Source organism: Cygnus olor, chromosome 5 (assembly GCF_009769625.2).
Source record: "Cygnus olor isolate bCygOlo1 chromosome 5, bCygOlo1.pri.v2, whole genome shotgun sequence".
Lineage (NCBI taxonomy): Eukaryota > Metazoa > Chordata > Aves > Anseriformes > Anatidae > Cygnus > Cygnus olor.
In genome coordinates, this window is record NC_049173.1 from 18,235,531 (window position 1) to 18,258,498 (window position 22,968).

At 43.1% G+C, this 22,968-nt stretch overlaps 1 protein-coding gene across 13 annotated transcripts in view; it reads left to right on the plus strand.

Moving 5' to 3' along the window:
* FOXN3 (forkhead box N3) overlaps window positions 1-22,968 on the plus strand; it is a 200,236-nt gene that overhangs the window by 111,561 nt on the left and 65,707 nt on the right. For all 13 annotated transcript variants that reach the window (XM_040560111.1, XM_040560107.1, XM_040560105.1 and 10 more), the window contains exon 4: window positions 11,628-11,692. In XM_040560111.1, coding sequence (XP_040416045.1) covers window positions 11,628-11,692 — 65 coding nt within the window. The remainder of the gene's footprint in view (window positions 1-11,627; window positions 11,693-22,968) is intronic.

Sequence of the window (22,968 nt, forward strand, 5' to 3'; positions counted from 1 at the left end):
ACAAACTTTCTGAAATAAGATAAAGATGTAAAAAAGCAATTCAGGAGAGGAGATAACACGGAGGAGGAGACCATTGAGGCAGGGGTTAGCAATGACAAGAGAACGGCAAGGCCTCTTACAAGGAGGAGAGCAAAATGCTTTGAAAAGGGCAACGGGTGCTGTGAGATGACAACAATTTCTGCTAATACCCCGCATCCCTTCATGTTTCTCTGGGGTGCAAACTTTAGGTGCAGGGATTTCTGAACAGGAGTTGGTGTTGCGGTGCATTGTGGCTGACGGAGAGCCACAGGCGGTGCTGGCTGCGCCTGGTGTAGGTGGGTGGCTGAGGGGTCGGTGCTACCAACAGCTGGATGTGCTGCTCCAGTTTGTGTGTGTTTGCTTTCAGTCATCCGTGTGTTGGCTGGGAAATGCAGTGATGTGCTGTATATGACGCTGAAAAAAGAGCCGTGGCTGTCAATGAGGCCCCTAACACGAGAGTCAGCTGGCAAGGTGTGGCAGAGCGGCTTGTTCCAGTTCCCCCCGTGACTTGTCAGAAGTTACTTTAGCACGTGAAGAAAATATTTCTGCCTAATTGGTTGTAGTAAACGGATGCTCTGTAAATTAATCGTGTCTTTAATGTTTAAGAGGTTATGTCCCGTTCGTTTTATGACTGATTGGGATCATTTCACTAGAATGAGCAAGCTTGAGGTCATCTGGTGTTTGAACAGCACAGTTTGTTACTGTCTGTGATTTGCTGCTTTAGAGGGCACGAATGCTATCTGGAGATGTCAGGATGTCAGTGTCGCTTTCTAAACACCAGTGAACCATAATTAATTGTTTCCTGTAATCTAACTCATTGATTTTCTATATTTGAGGTGATCCGAGGAACAGCTTTACTCCAGGGATTAATTACAGAGAGAGACTGAGAGTGCACATACACTTAGGAACATATTTTTGCTAGTTAATTCTAATGAGGATTTTTTCTGCAACCACATGGCAGATCCCGAGTCAACTGGGAGGGGAATTTTACAGTACCTGACAGATAGCCATGCCCGTCCTAACAGCTGCTTTTGGTGCTCGTCGTTAGTGAAATACCTCTGGTTTGGGGTTGCCCACAGGCAGGTGGAGCTTCCAGGGCCTCTTGGCTCATCGAGGAGAGAGCTTGCGGTCTCCTCTCCTGGCTGTTAAACCAGAGCTGTTCAGCAAGGGGCACAGTGGGTGGCTGAACTGTCATATTGGTTTTCTTGTGTAGCTTTCTCGAGCTTTATCAAGAGAGAGTTAAATGGCCTAGACTCTCTCTCTCTCTAAGCTTCTGTGTTTTCACACAAGGTTATTACCAAACTGCTGTCTAAATATACCATGCAGAAATAGTAAATTTAGATATTTGCAGCTTTGTTGCTTTTTTCATGTTTGCAACAATTTTTTTTCAACCTTCCCTACATGAAGTTACAGCTGATAAAGCAGAGATGTAGAAACCAGTATCTCATAGAAACCTGCAGCTGAGAGCACAAGCAATTGCCTGCCCACCTTCGCCTTTCCTCATACAGCCTTCTTTTCTGTACCTCTGCGTTGTCTGCTGCAAATCCCGGAGTGAAGAACGGGGTTTAAGCCATTCTTACCGGGTCACATTCAATTTCTGTACAAACACCTGAGAAGTAGCAGCAAACGAAGGAGGCATAGACCAGATCACAGATTCCACTGCGGAAGCTGAGATTTGTTGAAATAACAATGCTACAAGACATTTTTTGGAAAGGTAGTCTCCTTTTTGGTAAGGACGCAACTTCATCAGTCATATGAAAAATTGCTGACTTAAAAGTAGAAGGGTGACTTCTTGTTATAAATTATGGGAAGGTCAGCTTTTCTTTTCCTTCACACGTTCTTCATTCGTGCAGGTAATACTGTAACTTGAGAAAATTATTATAATGCTATTAAGTACAATGTTACTGTTCTCGACAGGCAGAACAGCTGTTCTCAGAGCTAAGAGTTAGGGATAAAGGCGCACCCTGAATGGTATTTCCCATTACAGGTGGGAGGTTTATTTTTCTCCTAGGATGAACGTGGCTAAAGATAATTTAAAAATGAGTAAAAATGAAGTCCTCTGAGTATTTGTTTACAGTTAGATTTGCAGAACGTGTGAAATTCATTATTTCATAGCTCTGCTTTGAAAATCTCCGGTAGAGGATACTAGGAGTTGGGTGCTGTGGCTATTGCTGTGATTGCCTACAGCTCCTAACCAGAGCTCAGTTCTGGTTCTTCATTTTGAAAGAGGCTGTAAAGAGGAAGTAAAATTACATGTGAGGTCTCACCTGCCCCGGCCCTTAACTTTGAGGCTTTTCTGGAATAAAAGGATAATTCCTATCTTCTCCTGATTGGTTTGGACTGATAGGACTGAATTCGGTCAGACTGGTGCCACTTGGTTTAAACTGACTGCACAGTGGTGAGCATGTGATAATTGTTTTAATTTCCTCTGTGTCCTGACCTGAGGTGTTTGGGATCCATTTACAGGAAGCGTTGAGCTCTCATGGGTGCAAACACCACCAGCTGGTGATAAGGAGCCCTCGTAGGGCAGCACAGAGCGGCCCGAAGCCAGAGCTGGGGTGTCCGCAGGCTGGTCCTGGGCTGCCTTGGGCTTGCTGGCACTTTTGGGGGTACCTTATCACCTGTGAGGGTATGTTTTCCTTTCTGTACATGTAGATGGTATCTCTGTAGTTCTGTGGGTGGGAGGATCAATTTAGTTGAGGTTTCGAGAATCCCTTTGAATGCGAAAAATAGTCTTCTCTTTCATCTTCTGGTAGATTGTAGACCTCTTTCCTCTTCTGATAGATCTGTAGACCCAGTCTGTGGGTGGAAGAGCCCACCATCAGGTGCTGTAGCCTCAGGGTGTATGTGTTGGTCTGTCCCTTCCCCGACCCTAAGACAGAGCTCTGGATTCTTCAAACTGAGCATTGTGAATGAGTGAAACCAGGCAGATTTTGATACTTTTTTTTTTAATGCCTTAGCAGTTCATTTCTAAAACTGTAACTCTAACAATAACTTGATCTTTATACATTAAACTTCTGTGCTGGTGATAGATGCACACACAGACTGTGTATCTTTCGCCTTTTAAGCACCTTTCACACTGTGCAGTACAATCCTCAGGCACTGATCTCTTTGGGGATAGGAAGGGTCTGTGACCATTGAACGCAGGGCTCTTGTAGCCGATGTGTGTGAAGAGGTAGAATCAAAAAATGTAATTGGGACTCTCCAAATATGTGAGTACCTGGCTTCTGTTTTATTATCATCATCGCATCTCCAAATATGTGAGTACCTGGCTTCTGTTTTATTATCATCATCCCATTTTCTGTGTTTGCCTAACTTTGTGATGTGTGCATCAGTGTGTTGTACAGCCCAGTGCCTGCAAGTCCCCGCTGCAGAGGGGTGTGCCGAGCCTGTGAGCACATTAAGCTTCCCAGGGAAAAATACCCTCAGCATCTGGGAGAGGTTAAACGTTCCAGGGGAGAGGTTAAACATTCGTTTTGTCCTCTGCTTCTGTAATTCCAGAAGCCAGATTAGTTCTGAATCATCTGAACCACATTCATTCAAGATTAATGAGAAAAACCAAGTATGGAAAATTTTAGCTGGTAAGCGCCTTGGCTTTAAGCAAGTAATAGAGGAGGAGTTCATATTGGCAGCCGCCTGCGGGTCATGCTTGGCTTTGAGTCTTGCTGGTACTGAAATTCATGAAATGAGGAGTCACACCACACCAGATAAATAAAAATTTAGCAAGTGGGAAATATTTTGGGGAGGGGGGTGACTTGAAGACTTCGTCTTCCTTTTTGCCATTTATTTCTGTTTTGCTGGAGATCAGATTTGCTCTGTTGTGTGCACACATGTTTATAACTTCGTGCATGTTCACGGTACATCAGTGTCTTTAACCAGCAACGTGTTCTCCCTAATGGATTTCTAGCAGAGACGTGCATATCGTTTATCTGAAGTCTGACGGGCCATGGTTAGAAATGTCGCGGGAGCGTTGTGCAGAAAGCGTTTGTGAGATCCAGCCAAGTGTACCAGCAGAGCTTCCTGGACTGCTGCAGAAAGAATAAATGGAGAATTCAGCACTAGAGTAGCAGAAGTAAATCGGGTCACCTTGGGCTTTTTCAATTGTTGATGGGTTTCAGTTTGGGAGAAACGGTGGTTTTGGTACAACTTTACAGCACTGTGCCTAGCTGGTGGCTCTGCTGTTCTGTGGTGGTTTATAGTGAACCAGGTGCTCAGCATCAAAGTTCTCCAAAGCTTTGTCTGTTTTTTTAGTGTTAACTATCAGAGTAGACTCTTCGTTTACATCAAGTTGAAAATTAAGGTGTGCCTAGGTATAGGCGATTGTTAGGACTTGCTTTATTTTCTTGAATCTGAGATTAAAGACTTTCTTCTTCCAATTCTACTCAAGTAAAAACAAAACTGAAATGAAGCTCTTCTTCCCCCTCACTTGTTTTGCAACAGAGGCTATCATCAGCAAACTGGAGTGCTCCGTTTCTAATTTTGTAGAACAGAAGAGAACCAAACTTCTCCCAGCTGGCCAGGTCAGCGTTTGATGCTGCTATAGTCCAAAAGAGGCCACGGCCCTCTGTGGTCTTCAAGGCTGCTGGCCGGCCCTGGACGGGATCGTCTGCTCATCTGGGCAGCAGGGGACTGGCCTGTGGTGCCTGCAGGAGCTGGCACGGATGTGCTTCGTAGCACATGAGCAAGTTCAGACAACTCTGAAGTGTCCCCAGCCCGACTAGCACCAGTTTTTCATCCAGTGATATATAGCCTAGGAGCCAGGTAATAACAGCTGTGGATTAAGGAGAGACAGCACTACAGTGTGTGAAGTGACTGGCGGTGTTTTTCCTTCCTTCAAAATCAGGAAAAATAACAACCCGTCCTCTAGTAGAAGTGTGCTGTGGTGTTCCTTCTCTAACTGCATGCGCTTCAAAACACTTTTTCCTCATCTGATGTGTTGTTACTTAACGATTCTTTATTCCTCCCAGAGATATGTTGACTATGTCGGTAAGAACATATTCCTATACTTACCACAAAAGAACAAAAATGAAACTGAGGAAGGAAGAAGTGACTTGCCTGCAGTCACAGTGTGATTCACTGGTAGAGGCAGAATGAGAATTTGAGGCTGATAGCCGGCATCTCCTGATTCCCACTGGAGACAAATCTTTTTTAATTAAAAGTAATGTGGGACAGTTGTCTCACCATAAACTTCTAGCTATATATGGACTTCTTCTTATTTCAGTGTTCAGCCTAGAATTACAATGTGCTCACAATAAATGTTAAAACATTTAAAAGCAGATTAGTGGCAAGTTTGCATTTTCTCCATGTGTCACGCTTCAAATAGCCATTTCTTTTGAAGCAACTCCATAGAAATCAGGATTTGTAAAATTTATTTGAAGAACAATTCCTTCATTGTTGTCCACAAGTATATATTCAGCTCTTGGCAAAGACTGAAATTCTTGCTGAAGGCTACAGCATCTCACCAGGGGACAAGAAGGCTTCATATATCACTTCAGCAGTGAGAACGGTCTTTAAACACCACAGCAGAGTCATTGATGGGCTCCGAAGGACACATGGCCATGTTTTTCTTGAGAATAGGAATCACCGTTTTTATCCCAAATTCTGGAAATATGAGTGTTTTTTTTTTTTAAATTCCAATTTATTTCCTTTTCTATTTATTTATTTGCATAATTTCTTCTTTTAAGTGAAGACAGTGGCAGGAAAATGGCTTTGGCTATTTGGAGAATACAAAGATCTGGCCAACTTTCCACTTTTTTTTTCCACAATTTTTTTTTTCTGGTGTTCTGTTCATGAATAGCTTTCCTGTGCAACTTTCCTTTTGTCTTTAATAAAAATTTAGATGTAATCCCTCTGGCGGTCATGACATATAGAAAACTCATTTAGAGTGCTCAGGAGATCAGAATGATATTACTTGCCCGAAAATGTGTTAGGCACCCTAGAGAAACCAGGAAAGACTCCATCCAGGAGCTTAAAGTCTCCATCCCCCGTGTCACAGTAAGTGAGAGATACCGAGAGACAATAAAAGCCTGAACTGGAGAGGAAAGAGAAGCATTACCAGAATATTAGATCAGTCTTCATAAATTAGAAACTAGTATTGTGAATTCATAAATCTTTTTAAGAATAATGTTGTGTCAGTTATGGAAAATCTGGGAAGATAGAGTAATGGTTTTGTATTTTTAAAATCTCTAAAGTAATCAGATTTCATTAAAATCAGGAAATACCTTAACACGTACCTTCCAGATATTTTTTATGTATTGTCGTTAGCCAATTTAGTAGAGCTTTTTTTTTTTTTCTCCTTTGATTTGAGAGGAAGCTTGCTTGACTGTTGCTAGGTGATAGCTAATTGTGATATTAACTGCCAGCAAGCTGCTGGCAGGGATTGTGTGTGTGTGTTTTTTTTTTCTCCTTGTTAACAAAACGCATGTGCTGGAGGTACAGCAGTATATAAATGCTTCCATATCGCTCCAAATCTGAAACGCGAGGGACCAATTTCGTTAGTGCGGCTGTGGTACTGTGGGCAGGCGCTCGGCGGTGCGGTCACCATGTTACTCTAGGCCCGGAGGCCCGGCGATGGCGCTCAGGTCGAGGCCAGAGAGCCGAGCTCGGTCGGTGGCAGAGGGATCTGAGCAGTGTAGGGCTCAGCAGGAGGCTGAGCAGGAGGGCTGACCACGGGAGGGCTGAGCAGCATTAGAAGAGCCCTCGGCCAGTGTGTGGTGGCAGCTGCCTCAGGATAAGGCTGTGTGCTCACTCCAGGCCTCCCGCCACGCTCCGGCTGTTCCTCACTTGAGGACCCGAGGTGGCCGGCATAAGGACGTGCTGTTCATCTTCCAGCATCGAAGGATACCACATTCCCAGCAAATACGCTACCAAAGTTTTTTCTCAGTTACCACCCCATCCTAAATTAGTTTTCAAGGAACAGTAAAAATTGCAGTCTTCCAGCTTAGCTGGGCATCCATTAGCACCTTCTGGCAGCAGGCTGCGTCCAGCTTACCTCAGGAGCTGAGTGCACTTTTCAGGAGCACCGTTCCCTGCTGCCACTAGATGCAGGGTTTGATGGACTGCAGCCAGATGAAAGCACCTATTGCTGTTGTTATCTCCACGCCTTTGAATGTAAAAATGGTGGTGTTGCTATTGCTTTTCAGAACTTCTGGAGGTGGGTTTCTCTACCCACAAGATGCTCCGCTGGTTGCTCTTTGAGAAGTGGTTTGCAGTTTCCAGGTTTGATGTCCTTCTCGACGTATCTTTCAGTTAGTTCACTGTTGGTCGGAGGTGTGGGTGAGGAATTTTACACTGTGGGATGGGCTGGTGAGGGTGGACCTGCAGCATGGGGCAGTGATGCCTCTGGTCCCTTCACCTGGCATCTGCAGCTCCTGGAGTTTGTTGCATCGCTGTCCTGAAAAATGCCAGTGGCCCCGGCACAAGGGCAGCATTCGCCAGGGGTTGGTGCTTTCCCAGCCACTCCTCATATCCCTGGGAACTGCTTGTGCTGGTCTTGGGGCAAAGAGCTGCATTTCTTCCTCCTGCAGCCTTCTGCAAAAGAGGTTCTTCGGTCAGTCATCACTGCTGCCTTTGCCCATCGTGTTGGCCGCTAGTAGGGCTGGATACAGCACCCCATGTCGCTGCAGCCCATCTGCAGTCCCGCAGCCATTTGCTGCTGCGTGCCTGGTGTGGGTGCCTTGTGTACAGCAGCTCTTGTCTCACAGCTGGCACCACTCATCCTTCATCCCCTTCCCAAGTGTCCTGCCCCGCGCTCCTGGTGCTGCTGCGAGGGCCAGGCCAGGCCATGCTTTGGCACCAGCTGCCCTCCGGCAGGAGGCAGAGCAGCTTCCCACCTCAGGGGCCTGGGAAGCCCCCCTTGTGGGGGATCTGCTGGGCAGGTTGGTTGTTTCCCCCCTTGCCTGCGTCCTCCTGCCTGCCCTCAGCCTCTGGGCACGTTGGGTAACACAGTCATTCGCCTCTGTTTACTGCCTTTCCTCTCTGTTTTCATCAGCCCTTAATTGTGGTGTGCCGGCCCACACAATTGAGTTTGTTTTGAATTTTCAGTTGTTTGGGTTTTTTAAATCTATTAATCAGGCCTTTCCGACAAAGAGGCCTGTGAGAGTTTTTGGCATAGTTGCGAAATACTGCAACTGTGAAAGGCCCTGGCTTTTTTTTGTTTGTTTTAGTGCTTGGCTTTAGGAACTGCAGTCTCTTTGCTCCGATGTGAATTCCAGAAGACAAAGGCTTTACATTTCCTTTTTTTAAGTCTCTCGAAGCCTGCGCACCTTTTAATGACCTTGTAAAACGCGTGGCATGCGTTTTGGTAGCAGTAATTGAAGGGGGCTCGGGCATGGGGTGGCCGCTGGGGCTGGCCGGCCACCAGGACGCCGTGCTGGCTGTCCCACAGCTCTGGCTTCCAGCACTGCGGTGTCCAAATCCACGCATTCCCATGGAATGTTTTAGATTTCAGCAAAGCAGCATTTTCCTGGGGAAAGGCCTTCCCTCCAAAAGACCCCTGCTTCCCCTCCTGGGTCAGGCAGTTTCCCATGCCCAGGGCCCAGCACAGCAAAGTTTCCTGCCGGCCGTGTCACCAGAAGAAAAGCTGGCTCCAGGGGAAATCCAGTCCCACTTGTCACTTGGTGCTTGTGCAACAAATTCGATGAGTTTGCAACAAATACTGTTGCACTCTGGATATCCCTTTGGCTAAAGGTGTGCTTGAAATGACCATGTTTTCTGCAAATCAAACCAGTGGCCCTTGACAGACAGGTAACTGTTGAGGTTTTCACATCTTCTTATCCAAAAACTGTGCTAGTTAGTGTTCTTTCAATACGATCATTTGAAATTTCAGCTCTTTACTGGTGATCCAAGCCCAGAAAAAGTACTCTGTGCTTGTCTGCTGCTGGGAAGTTAAGTCAAACCAGACCTGTGCATGGCACCGATATATCAGGTCACTAGCGTTCTCGCAGTGAGTGATACAAGAGCTCAAACTAGTTTCCACTTTTCTTCAGTAGTTGTGTGGGGATTTATTGGAAATGAAATTTGACCTTAGTCAGTGTGCTTAGTTCATAAGTGTAGGGAGAAACTCTGCTGTTAATAATTCTAATTGCATAAACATTAATCTTACAACATGTATTGATAACAAATGCTAGTTCATAAAACAGATTTCCTATTTTTGTTTTATAGGAGAACCAGTTACTGTTCTCCAGTCTGTTACAGACTAAACTGAAGAAACGATTCCTTTGAGAAAATGCCTGAGATGGGCCAAATGTTTTTTTTTTTTTTATTATGGATGGTCTTTAGAAGAATGAACTTTTAAAAATGGTTTCCTAATCTGGAGCTGGGAGAAGCAGCTTCTGAACACTTTAAAGTGAGAGATAGTTTAACTCTCTCATTTCTTAACTTGAAACATGTTTTAATAATTAATACCATCTGAGACTTCACAGGCAAAAGTTTGGGAACAGAAAGACAATTTCTCCAATACTGATCAGGCTTAACTAAGCTCCAGCAAAGCCCCGCAAGCACAGAAGTTTGCTGTTTGAAAGGCTTGACCGGTCGCTGTGGTACATTATTTACATGCTTGAATTCTTCAGCTTCCTTCCCTGGGAAGGCACAGTTAATTTTCTCAGTTCTTGTGGGTTTGTGCTGAATCAGATGGAGTTTTTTATGAGAGCCTTGGGCTTTTATTCAAGTTGGAAAATAAGATAAATCACTATTGCTTTGTTTCTTTAGTGGAGACATTTTGTCTATTCAAATATATAAGTTTTTCCCTCTCTTCCCTTTATAGCCCTCTTTCACCCAGACAGAAGCGTACAGCAGCCTGGCAGTGCCATTTTGCTACAGCTCCATCTCGCAGCTCCACCTTTTTCCCTGGGTTTTTGAGACGCCCACGGAGTTGCCACACTGCGGATCCCGATTCCTGTGGCAGCAATGCGGTGCAGTATGAGGGCTGCACCGCGGCTTTCCCCTCGCAGCCTCGTGGCTCCTGTCCTACAGGTTGTCCTGGACTGTGCCGCGATACAAAGCGGCGAGCCTGTTTGACAGGAGTGTGGATGCCCTCAACAGCCCTTGACCTTCATCTGAGCTGAGGAGCTATACTTGAGGAGCTGGCGCTTGATATAGGAAATGCAAACAATTGGTTATATTAAGCCGTATGAAGTGAGCATGTGTATTCAGACAAGTGCATGCCCCAGTGCACTTGAGCACTTATGAATGTAGACCTACTTAACTTCTTTTTGGTCGTTTTGGTCTCTGTGTCTCTCAACTCCCCTTTTTGTTTAGGAGTATTGAAGGCTTTTATTACTTGCGTAATTGCCTTGGATCCTTTTATGGTCTGTATTTTAACACTTTATTTAAATAAGCCACACAGTGAAGTTTTTATATGTTAGCACATATCTGCAGAATAATTGTAAAAGTAGGTGTTCGGTTTTTTCTTTTATATATGGCATTTTATCAAAACTTTTCTCATGCTGTAAATGTAACAGCATCTGTTTTCCATTTCATTGCATTGTAGCAGCAGTCAACTCAAACAGGACAAAGGTAACTTTGAACAAGAATGGCGTGTGGGGCTTGGTTCACATCTTGCATCCGAAGAGGAAGATGGGTTACCTACAAAGGCAGAGTTGCCTTACCAAAGGATATTTAGTCTCTTGCTTTTAATTTGTGCTAGAATTTGGATGTACAACTATTATTGATACAGTTTATTTTCGTGATAGTAATTTCAATAAAATCATTGCGTAGTAGAAGCGCGTATGATTGTCTTAGAGGGCCTATGTTGGAGCCTGTTTCATTAAGCAGCAGCCTGTTGTTAAGAAACAACCACCCATCCTTCTGCCAAACGCGTGGCACGTGGTGTAAGGAGAGCGGCCCTTCTGGAGCAGCGGGGCTGCTGCGGGAGAGGTGCTGACCGTGCATCTCCGCGGGCAGCGCTGTTGGGAGTCAGAGGCAAGCTGGGAGCTCAGGGAAGGACCCATTGGGTACCCGAGGGTCTGCCATGGGCACGACTGCTGAAAAGGTGAGAGCTGGCAGCCCTGGTCACCAGCCCCTGTGTATAGCAAAACCAAGCTTGGTTCCTTCTGGCGCTCCTGGGACAACTTGTTTACCGCAGTGGTTCCTGGTGCAGTGAGTGAATCTCTTCACATAGGGCACGCTGGTGGCTGTAGTCGTGTGTAGGTACAGGAGCCAGGTGGTGCTTGGCCAAGGTTTCTTCGTGTTAGTACTTTAGCTGGAATGGTGGGTGGTTATGACTGAGTAAAAGCCATGAAGCGTTTGGGTTTTTAGCAGGTGGCTTTGAAAAAAGGCATATATTTTGCTGTACTGAGAATTCAGTAAATATTTTTGACGTTGATTTGCATTTTTTGTATTATTATTTATGCCAAATTGCTTTTTTCTCTCTTCCTCTAAATGAGAGTGTGGGTGTGTGCTGTGCTGAGGAGTTGTTCTTCTTGTGAAGAGAATGCATCTTGAATCAAATTAACCTATTTTTAAAGTGAGATTTGAGACTCTTGCTTGAAGGCAAAAATGCCATGAAGTAGCATTAGCTTTAAAAACAAAAGAGCATTCATATAAATAGTAATTTACAATTATTTAATGTAAATGAGATTTTCTTTACACTTATTTCTTATTACCTTTAGCACATCAGGTCCACCCATTTGGCCAGGAAGCACCTTTTTCAAGAGAAATGGAGCCCTTCTACAAGGTAGGTGATGGATGCTACATCTCGGAGTAACTGTTCTACTTAACCTCTTGCAAATTGCACAGCTTTTGTAATATTCACTGGGCAAGAAGTAACCAAGTGTTTTTGTTTCCTTTAATCTGTTTCCTTTATTGCGCATCTGGTGCCTTGAAAATGACGATTTACTGCATAAAGTGAGTGTAGTCTGTAAAAGTTGCTGCTTCTTTTTTCTTTTCTCAGATTATTAATTTGCTTACAGTAAATTATGACAAAGGTGTGGGTTTTTTTTCCCTATGTGTGGAATAAAGTGTGCCTAGAACAAAATGTTCCAGTAAAACTGCTTTTAGCTGTGCAGATGAAGCAGGGTTGTTCTTTGTGAGATGTCCTTTCTTTTGCTCCCTAATTGTGCTGATACCGAAGTGTACCCAAAGGTAGGTAGCAGAGCTGTAGCAGGTAAACGGTGTTTAAGGGTGCCTATCTTCACAGAGGAACTTGAGATATTTTCTTTACTTTAGATGGACAATATAAACAGGTTTGCAGTTTTGATATGTGAAGATTTTCCGTCTGTCTTAGCGGACTTTTTGCAATCATTGTTGACTGCTAAATGTATTCATGTTTCTGCTGTTGTGCACATAGAACTGCCGTCATTCTTAAGGGATGTCTTGAGAGCACAGAAAGCTGTTTGCCCAGACTCTATATGTTTGTGTATGGTGCAGAAGTAACTTATGTCATTTAAGATGATTTTATGGTCTTTGCAATCAGTTGTCCATGAAGTGTCTTAGTTTTGTGTTCATTCACATGGTACCAAGAGTTCTATGGCTTTCTTTCTGCCAGAAAATGCTGTGTAACATCCTCCAGAACATTTATCCAAATTACCTCGGTTGAAGTCTTACTCACAACTAGGCCCACAAGTGAATAATTGGCAGGCAGTAGTGCTCACCTACAACCCACCAATGTAACACAACATCAACATCTATAGTTTACCTCAGAATGTTTTTCAACTGATTCCTTGCACATATGAGAGTTTGCATCATTCTGTTATCTAATACCTTTGCTGAGATTTACTCATACACATTTTAAATACATTAAAGCATTTAGATTATTTCTTAACAGTCAGAGACAATATAAATTGTAGTGCTTGGCAGCTTTTGAATTTGGTCTCAGTAGGGTAGATCTGCAGTCTTTGCAGTCTGGGAATGTTGTTGTTGTTGTTTTTAACACTGTTGTGAATAGATAGGCTTGATTCATTTTCATTTGTTCAAGAGTTCAATTTTTAAATGTTTACCTGCACATATAAAGTTTTTGTAATTTAGTTTATGGAATGTAAAATATTCTGTCAAGTCTGTATGGCGTAAATGTTTTATGTCTTCCTTTCATGCAAGATATCCAGGAATAAAATCAGCTATTTTGTAGTCCTCCCTGCCTTGGCTGTTGCTTAAAACCTTCTGCCAATAAAGAAAAATGCACTGTTCTCCACTCTCTTCTCCTCTGCCCTCCTCTGGCTTCCAATTGGGGGTGGGGGGAGGGGTGCTAAAAAAATTTTAAAAATGCAAAACATTTCTTCATATTAAAGAAACAGAGAAAAAAAGAGAGATGACTGCCTTTTCAAGCAGCTAACAAAGCCTAACATACCTTTAACTGAGTTGGCATCCTGTGTTGCTATTACAAGAGGAAAAGCCAGCCAAATTGAACTCTAATATACACGATCCAGCAATGAGATTTGAAGGATGAGAGTGTGAAGAAAAACTTTTTAAGGTTATCTTCTAACACTTACTGGTTTTGATTTTAAGACAACAAAATAACAAAGCCTTTCTTTCTTCCTTTCTTTCTTTTGTTTTTACTGACAATGAGCTCTTTTCATGCACAGGCTTCAGCAGGTTGCATGGAAATAGTGTATCCACCTCTTTGCTGCTCCTGTCTTTTCCACAAGACCTGTGTGGAGGAATGCTAGCAGCTGCGGGGAGGTTGGAGGTGAGGGGGTGGAGAGGTTTATCAAGTCCTACCTTACATGACCATCTTAAGTGCCTTCTGCCAGTGCCTATATCCAGCTTAATTCAAATGAGGGAATGAAAAATTGACTCAAATATCTGTTGCTGGTTATAACACTGCCATTTAATTGGCAAAAGTGTACGTAACAAAGAGATTTTAAACTGTCTTTACTTGATGAATATTTTGCTATACGTGAAAAGAATGTTCAGTGCGTGTTACAGACAATAATACTGAATGGTTCTGAAATTTTAGTAAATGTAATATTTGTGTGCACTTGTCACACCTCATTTCTTCTGAGTTGTTAAAGATAATGTTCTTTTTTTTTTGGTTTGGGGAATGAAGAGGAAAAAATTTTGCAATGTAAGTAGTACTTCTTTGAGCCAAGAAAGACTAGCAAGTGCTCCTGGTTTCCATTCATTTTATACGTGAACTGTTTGGCAAAGTAATCTTAACCATTGTAAAGCATTTAACTTACCTCTCCAGAGAAAGAGCAACTGAGAAACCAGTTATCTGTGTACCTCAAAATAGCAGAGGAAGAGAAGGGGAAGTTAAAATTCATTGTAGCTATTCTATGTCCTTAATGTCTTTGACGTGAGTGGGATTAATTCTCTGTTCCTTTCCATCTTTGCTTGTACTTTGTTGAAGAATTTTGAACTTACCTCCTAAAATATCTATGCTCTATTCCTTTTACCTATTGTTTTATTAGATACAAGATGGCTACCTCAGTTTCTTTTTTGAGGATTGTGGTACTGTGGCTTCTAGCATTAACTTTATGATTAAAACAAACAAACGGTGAATTTAATTTTGAGGCTGAGTAAGTCACTTACACAGGTGCTTTTTAAAATGTTGAGCTCCTTCTGCTAGGTGAGGATTGCACCTTATATCCTTGTGCTCTTCGGTCTTCTAATGAAATCCCATTCAGAATGTGAAAAGGGTAGGACCTTCAGCCTTACCAGGTTTGGATACCTTCTCTCAAAACTAATTTTTATATCCAAGGAGATTGCTGCATTCTAGCCTTCAGGATTCCCAGGACAAAAATGCAGTGTTCTGCTCTTACTGCTTTACCTTTGCTACATCGGTGTCTGTAACTCATTATTGTACATATTGTATTGTTTGTTTCAAAATCATTGCTTAATACACCTTCTGTATTGAGAGCCTTTGTTCCCATTGTGTTTGTTTTTTTTCTTTCTTTCTGTTTTCAGCTGTCTTCTCACATGCATTTTCATTTAATAAAATGCATGATGGGAAAAAGTCTTTAAGGTGGACATAATACAAAACTCTTCAGGACCTTGTGCTGGGTGAGATAGGTGGGGACACATTCATATTAACTTCAAAGCTTTGCAACTAATGCGTCATGTTCAAATAAAATCTGTGTTGTTTCTTCTGCACTGCTCTTGAGTATTAAGCTTATGATAATTGTCTTGAGGATGCAGTTGCTCACAGATCAGTTGCAATAACAAAAGTTTTTTTTGCGACATATCTATCATTCTCCTTGAATAAATTAAAAATACATCTTCTAATTAACTTTTAGCAGCAGTCATATATAAATTTCAGCTGCCACGTACCACCTGTAAGATGTAACTGGACTGTGGAGGTGTTTTGTTTTGTTTCTTAAAGATAAAACTTTCTTTTCGAGAAAAACAAAAAAACACTCTTCTTTGTTTTTTTATTTGCGCTCACACTTCAATAAAACTAAATGCAACATATTACTATGTCTTCTTGTATCGAATTTATTCAGTTGTGAGTTTCAAGGAAGTGTACATAGATGGTGCTTGTGGGTATAATTACAGCTGGCAAGAAAACAGAACGCTGTACTGTGAAAGCAGAGATTTGCGTATGCTGTTCCTGCTCCAGTGGGGACTGAAATAGGAGTGTAGGAGATGCGGAAGCTGCCCCAGAAGATGCAGGAGCCCCATGACTGACAGGACAGCGCTGACATAACACAGTGTCTTCCCTGTGTTTTAAGGCAAGTGCATGTCTGCCAGGCATAATGGGGTTCTTGGGTAAGCTTTCTGAGCTTGTTGTCAAAGCCCAGCAGAAGAAGACCCTTGTGATAGCATGGTGAGTGATTCTTTGTCATCCAGGGAAGGAAAATGAGCCTGGGTCATCTGGCTGCTATTGCGGTTGTAGCTAAAGATGGAGATGATCCTCCTCAGTGTGACTGGATAGTCCACCTGGGATTACTGCTTCCAGCAGTTCCTGGTCAGCCAGAGGTACAGCCGTGATCTCTGCCGTACAGCCTCCTTTCTTCTGAGGGCAAGCTCCTCCGCTTGCTTTGCTGATGATCAGTGCAGTTTAAATCTGCTGCCTGCAGATGTTAAAGGTATGAACTGTTACCCCAGAGATGTGAAAAATGTTTCTTGCAGACCTGGACTTGCATTTATGCTGCAGTCAGTGAACTGACTTTAGACTGCCCAGCTTTCCTTTAAGGTCGTGATTCCCTTTTAATGAAAGGGGAAGAAAAGATTGGCAAAAATCCCCTCCCATTTGCAGAGGATGGGAGAGGAGTGAGGAGTCTTGCATGGGCTCTGGTCCCAGTTGGCTGGGGAAGCCCTAGAAAGGAGGGATTGTCTTTCCTGGAGCTCACACATTGCTTTGTTTGCTCTGTACCATCAGCCCTGGGGAACAGGCATCCTCATTCTCTAGAACAGAGCAAGAGATACGATGCTCACATGGTGATGGCTCAGCCTCTTCTCTGAGAAGGCGTTTTATAAGACACTTCCATCTCTCACTGATGCTTCTGACCACGTGGGCATAATCTGCCGTGGTCCAGCTGCCCCTGCTGTAGCTGGAGGTGGCAGGCACTGCCTGTGATGAGCTCTTGCAGGAAAGAGCTGGATGACTCTGTCTTCACAGGTCAGCTATCAATCGCCAAGACTGGTAGGAGACAGTGACTGGAATTTGTTGCAGAGTGGATATGATGAATCTGGGCGCTACTGCTGCAGGCAAGATACCAGCCCGTGATGCCATCAGTCCGAGATGGTGGATTTCACATTTTAGTGTACTGCCATCTGGTAGCTGACCATAACATGAGATTTTCAGGAGATGGCCAAAGCCTGCAGCTCACTTTATTCTTGGATAAGAATTGGAATTGATTTGAGAGAGCAAAAAGAACTGTATCCCTTATTTAGAAAGTTTATTTTGGGCAATAAGTGTACAAACCAGGCCTGAGAAGTCCTGTGTTAAAGATGGGAGCCAGCTCATTTATGAACAGGCACACATTCACACAGAGATGTTTTCCTTTAATAAGCATGAGAATCCTTGACATGAGCAAACAGTCCACTTAATCCATTGTCCGTTGAGTGATTGATTGTAAGAAATGAGAGAGCAGATTTGGGACTTCACATTTCCAAGTATTGGCTATTAATAGAAGCACTTGCGGAGGTGGAAATAAGCCAGCAGGGAGGAGGGAGAAGGGGTGCAACTGTTACTGGTTTCCCTTATAAAGGCTAAATTAGAATTGTCCACGCTTATAAATCAAGATGTTCAGCCTGCTTTTTGTGTTAGTAGTGACACCAAAGTACAAATACAGCAGAAGTAGGGACCAGTTTCTCTGGAGATGTACTGCCAACACGCTCTGCTCGGTCTTTCCTCTGGAGTGGTGTGTGGGGAGTTGTTCTCTGTGCCTTCAGGATGGGAGCTGGCAACAGGCTCACAGAGGAGGTGCCAGTGTGCATGCGTGTGCCCACGTTCTCCCTCTGATACTGTGAAAAACTGGGATGCGTGGGTCAGCATCCACCAGCAAATACCAGAGGGCCACTGCAGGCACAGTGGGCTTCTTGTAGAGGTGGAAATTCATTTCACCTGCTCCTTCCACTACACAGGCAGTCAGTAAGAGAAGTCAGTAAGTCTAATGTACATATAGTTTTCAGAATTGTATGTCTTTACATCTCATAAGAAAACCAGTTCTGAGAGAATCACTCTGTTTTCTTCTACTATCTAGATGTGCAAAGAAAACAAAAAACAAGGCAAGGTAGCGTTTATATTACAAATATTTTAATATCGTATAATGCTTGAATGTAATGATGACCAGAAGAAGAGAGGCACACGGGAGTATAAAAGGGATGCAAGATAGTCCAGCCTTAGAATAGGTTGATTTATGTGCTCTGATCTATAATACAACCTTGGGCAAGACCCTAATGCCCTAATGTAACTGAACAGTCATTTCCTAACACATATTTGGGAATCTCATGTTCCCCAAGAATGACGACTCTTTTTTGCTTTGGGGTTATAATTCCTTGGTTTTCTGCTCTGAAATGTGAATGATGATAATAGTGCTTCTCACTGCCCAGAGCTGTCAGTCTACAAAATACTGTCTCTGTATCATATTTTGATGCTCCACTAATGGGATAACCTTAAACAGAGAGGAATCTAATTGTAAAAAGCAATGGTACTGTTTGTTAGCTCTTACTAACAAAAAGTGTATTTTAGTGTTGTTTTTCCTCTTGAAGTTTCAGTCAGGCTACTTACTTTTAAAGGTACATCTAGAAATTGATTTTTAACGCCATAAATAACTGTTTTGTAAAGATCTGGGGGTTTTGAGTGTCCAGCTGAGTTCGCCAGCTTACTGCCTTCATCAGAAGAGCACCAAATGTTTTGACTTCACCCTGTTGTCTTTACAAATTTTGCTTCTCCAAGGACCTGTCCCACCCTTCTTGAAAATGTGCTAACAGCCATGCTCTGCATTTGCTGATGACTTGACTTCAGTCAACCCATTGAATTATAAGCAAAGCTGCTATCTTGTTATGATAAATCACTTTTCATTCATATTGCATTATTATTTAAATTGGCTCCCCCCTACACGTGAAGGGTACCTGACAGTCTCTTCAGGAGTTTCCTTTCAGGAAGATGATTCACGTGCTGCCTCTGTGGAGACAGAATATTTGAATAATTTATTTATTATTAGCATTCAGTGTGTTTGCAGTGGTATTAGTGAAGAAGTAAAATGAAGTCGGAGGGGTTGTACAACGTGTCCCTGAGGGAGTAATTTGAACAGCAGAGCTCGCCTTTGTTTGGGAAAGTGGGTAAAGCCCTAGCTGGGCTGCCAGAGTCCTGAGGGTGCTGGTGGGGGCTCGTGTTTGTGAGAGGGTTTTGAAACACTGTGTGCATTCAATAAAAGATACCAACCATAGACAGCATTTTGAAGAGATTCTTACAGAAATGGTCACTTTGGCATGATGTTTTTAGCTCTGTGCTCTGTGTGGCACGGTTGTATACAGGGTGCTATACGTTGGCTGTACAGTATGGATCTTTTATCTACACTATAGATGTAGTCTTTTTATTCCTATTTTTCTAGTTCAGTATGTAAGATGGTAGCAAAAGCTGTAATTTATTAAGTGCCTGAAGTGTGGTTGGGTTAACATTGATGTTAGAGCCATTGGAAGGGAAGTGCGACCACTGGCTGCTTGTACTCCCAGTGACCAAGATGCCCGAGCTACCTTTGGCTCCTGGCGTTGAGGAGGAGGAAGGCTGAAGTGCAGCAGGCAGGTTGCGTTCATGTTAGCTCAAGCTGCGGAGCATACCGAGATAAGTTTAATTCCCGCCCTGTTTAAACTCAGTGACTTTAGACCCGCATAGACATTTATGCTATCTTTGCAGATAAGTCTTGTAACCGTCCCTCAGAGTGACTTCCTTGGAAGCTACAGCTCCTGGTGCCTCAGGACAGAGCGTACCGCTGCTGTTTGCTTTCCTTGGCAAACAGAGGGTGTGGGTGCCTGCTGTGAGGCAAACCTTGGGCACTGGAGAGGGCCTGGCTGCCCCTGCCCGCCTGCAGCATGCCTAGTGTTGGTGAGAAGGCGCTTTGCAGTGCACACTGAGGGGAGAGGTAACTCTGCTGCAAGTCCCCACAGTGCTGGCCTGACAGCCCCATGTAGGAAGGGACAGGGGGAGGCTGCCCAAAGCCTGGAGGAGGCGAGGAGCGGCTGGTCCTTGCCCCAATCAGTGCTGAGGTCACCCACAGGTAGCTCTGCTCCAGGGATACCCCGAAATGGCTTAATGTGTTCTTGGCAAGCTCCTGTGCAGCGCCTTTCTCTTGTGCCAGCACTGCCATACACACAGGGCTCATCCAGTGTTTCCCGTTTCCTGACAGGAGCTGCTGTCTGCCGAGAGCACAGGGGTTGTGTGCCCGTGGGCCATCTCCATGGGCCTGGTGGGGCTCCTGAGGCGCTGTCGGGTGGCTGGACATGAGCTCTGTGGGCACAGCAAGACATCTGGCAGCAGTGCGTGGTGTCCATCTTGTGGCACCTGGGCCCAGTCGCCCTCTGGCTGGGCTGGGCTTGGAGCAGGAAAGCTCGGCGGCCTACACCAGGGACATAACATCCCACCAGTTTTACGGCAGTACTCTGACAGGTCCTGGTTAGAAACTGGCAGTAAGATGGGAGCAGTAACGTGGAAGACAGTGGAGTGTGCAAAGATTTCTTTTCTGTAACTGTAAAATTACTGTGATTGTTGCCATCAGGATCTCTGGGCTGATGAGCTGGAGCATATGCTCCATGCTGAGAGCCTGCGACTGTTTGGCGTTCCTAAAATCTGAAGGTGGTTCATATCAGAAGTAATCTTGGCTTTCATAATTGTAGATTCTGTTAAAGAGTACAGCCACGAGAGAGGCGTACGTCTGTGCCTTACGTGGAGGTTACTAAATCAGAACAATTTCGCAGTTGTTTTGCTCTGAGCAGTTGTGGTGGTGTATAGATTGCCATGAACAAGGAAGACTGTTGTCACGTTGGGCTGATCCTCGAGGACGTGTCAGGCTTGTTGAAACAGAACTGCATTGGGAGAATTAAAGCAGAAGCTCTGAGAATTTTCAAGAAGCTCTCTCGCTTTGCCTCTGCTTGTGTGATGGGCAGCAACACATTTTTGGATCCCTGGGCAGACCAAAGCTTCCAAACTAGCAAACAGAGGAAAATTATGGGAAAAACAGCAATGGTGATGAAGTCTGAGAGATGTTCATGTCTTGCGTTTTTTGTATGCTGTGTTAGCGGTGTCTGTGGTTAACATTGGCAATAATTGTTCCTCTCTAACACGCAAAGAATTTCTCCCTGCTGGTCAGAGCAGATCTCTGTGTTGCTGGTTAAAGATTGGTAAGTTTTCGGTTCCATAAAAGGCATTTCTTAAACATCTACAAGAAATGGCAAATTAATGGAAAAGGCATATTACTAAGTGAGCCTAACGTTGTTTGAATACTTGAGAAAACTAGAGGGTATCTTAAATTGGAAGGGAGGTTAGCAGTATGCACATTTCATGCTGAGTGTTATTTAAGCTAAATGTTGAAAAAAAGATTTGGTTTCAGACATTGGAATAAAACGGAACCACTAGGAATTCTTCAGCTGTACACTTGAGAGTATGCAGAGCTTTGGGATAGCTGAAGTTCGTTCTTACAGCTATGAACACATCGCTTTATTTTGCTGCAATTTATAACAGACTTCAAACCGAATTAGGACTTTAAGAAGGAAAGAAGGATTTTTTTCCTTTATCTGTAGAAGTACAGTGTGTTCACAACCCCCTAGAAACAAAACTGGGACTCTTTTTGGGGTGAGTAGGCCTTCATGCTGTCCATGTCCATCTACTTGAAGTTGCACCTGCCAGGGTAGAGACTGTGAACATGAGCCTGCTGTAGATACAGCACTTCTTCCCATTCCCCTCCCTTTTAAAGGAAAGATAAGTAGCATTTGGATCCTGGACGAGAACTTTTTTGAACAATCCTCTCAGATCAGCAGAATGAGATAAACTCATATTTTCTTACAAAAGTGATCTTTGGCAGAAGTCCTTAAGACTTTTAAGCTGGCGAAAGAATTGATCGTTTTGTTAATGCATTTAATACTGACCACAAATTAGCAAAGAAAACTATGAGTTTATATTTGAACTATTTTGGGACAGCTTCCATCAGTTTGGAAGTACCATTATAAGATCCTTGGCTTCATCTCACATGCTTTTTTCTCTCAAGTTTTCCTTCTCTTTAAAGGTCAAAGTCTCACAGTAGTTGCAATTGCATAAAATAAACGTAGTACGTTCACTTTCTCTCTGACAATATTTATTTCTTTGTCTCGCCCATCATACTGCTCTCTAGTGCACAAGAAGGATAAGGTGAAATAAAATAAAAATTTCTCACAGAATAATGGGAAACTTCAGTCCTGAATTTTACATACATGCACAATTTGAATGTAGATGCTAAGAACGCTTGCTGCATGTCTTTTATTTTCATATATATACAGTACGTCCTTGCACTGCAGCTTTTTAACAGAGGTTCTTTATTTCATGTGAATAAATGCATTGTTTTTCTTTATAATAGGAGATGTTGCTTTGTGAAACACGTGTTGAGTTTCATCATTCAGTTTATGGTACTAACATGTAAGTTGTTCCTCCTGAAATAAGAACAATAAAATGTTTCTCCTGGGATGAAAAGATAAAATAGCTAAGGCCAGCCTGATAACTGTGTGCACAAATACATGTGTCTGTATATTTAAACAATTACCTTTAAATATAAATGTGTATTATCAAATATATTGAACATGTACAAATAAATACGCAGTTACATAGAGGACTGCCCCTTTTTGTGCTGTAGATTTGGTCATCTGCCCTGTTCTCATAAATTGTGAAACCCATGCACAGGGGAAAAATTACCTTTGTAATCTAATGTTGTTCTGGGAAACCCAGCTATTTCCACTCTTGATAGGCAGTGGTTTCTGTGTCAGCCAGATGCTAGACGTGAGGTATGAATATGGCAAAATCGTACATTTCACAATTTTTTGTGACAAATACTGCCCTTCCCACCACTGTATATCATGGTTCTCCTTTTTCCCTATTTTTTTCTCTATACATATTTTCTTCTTTATAGTATCTCATGTTTCCGACAGTCATCCCTTTTGGTCCTTTGGAGCAGGTCTTCTGATTGTTCCCTTAATAGTTTTCCCGTTTGTTTTAACTTCTCCTTCAAGCAGTTCCAGTTTTGATCACTGCATCTGACATTGCTAACGCTCAACGCAGTTTGGGGTTAAAAAAACCGTAGGTGTAGCATCAAGTTGTTTGGGTTTTGTTTCATTTTATTTGTTTACTTGCTTTTGTTATTCTTACCCTACCATCAGTTTGTGTTGTTTTTTCCCCCCTAATTCCTCTCAATGTCATTATGTCAATAACAACTTACTCTATTACCAAATCAGGGTATATTTCCCTATGTGTCTAAGGGAGAAGACTGCATGATCCTTAGCGAGGTGAAGGTATACTTCTGGATCTGTCTGTTGAGGTTTTGCTACAGTGGCTAGTAAGAGATGAGGTATTTTTTGTTTCTAATAGTATCACAACCTGTCTTGGTCACA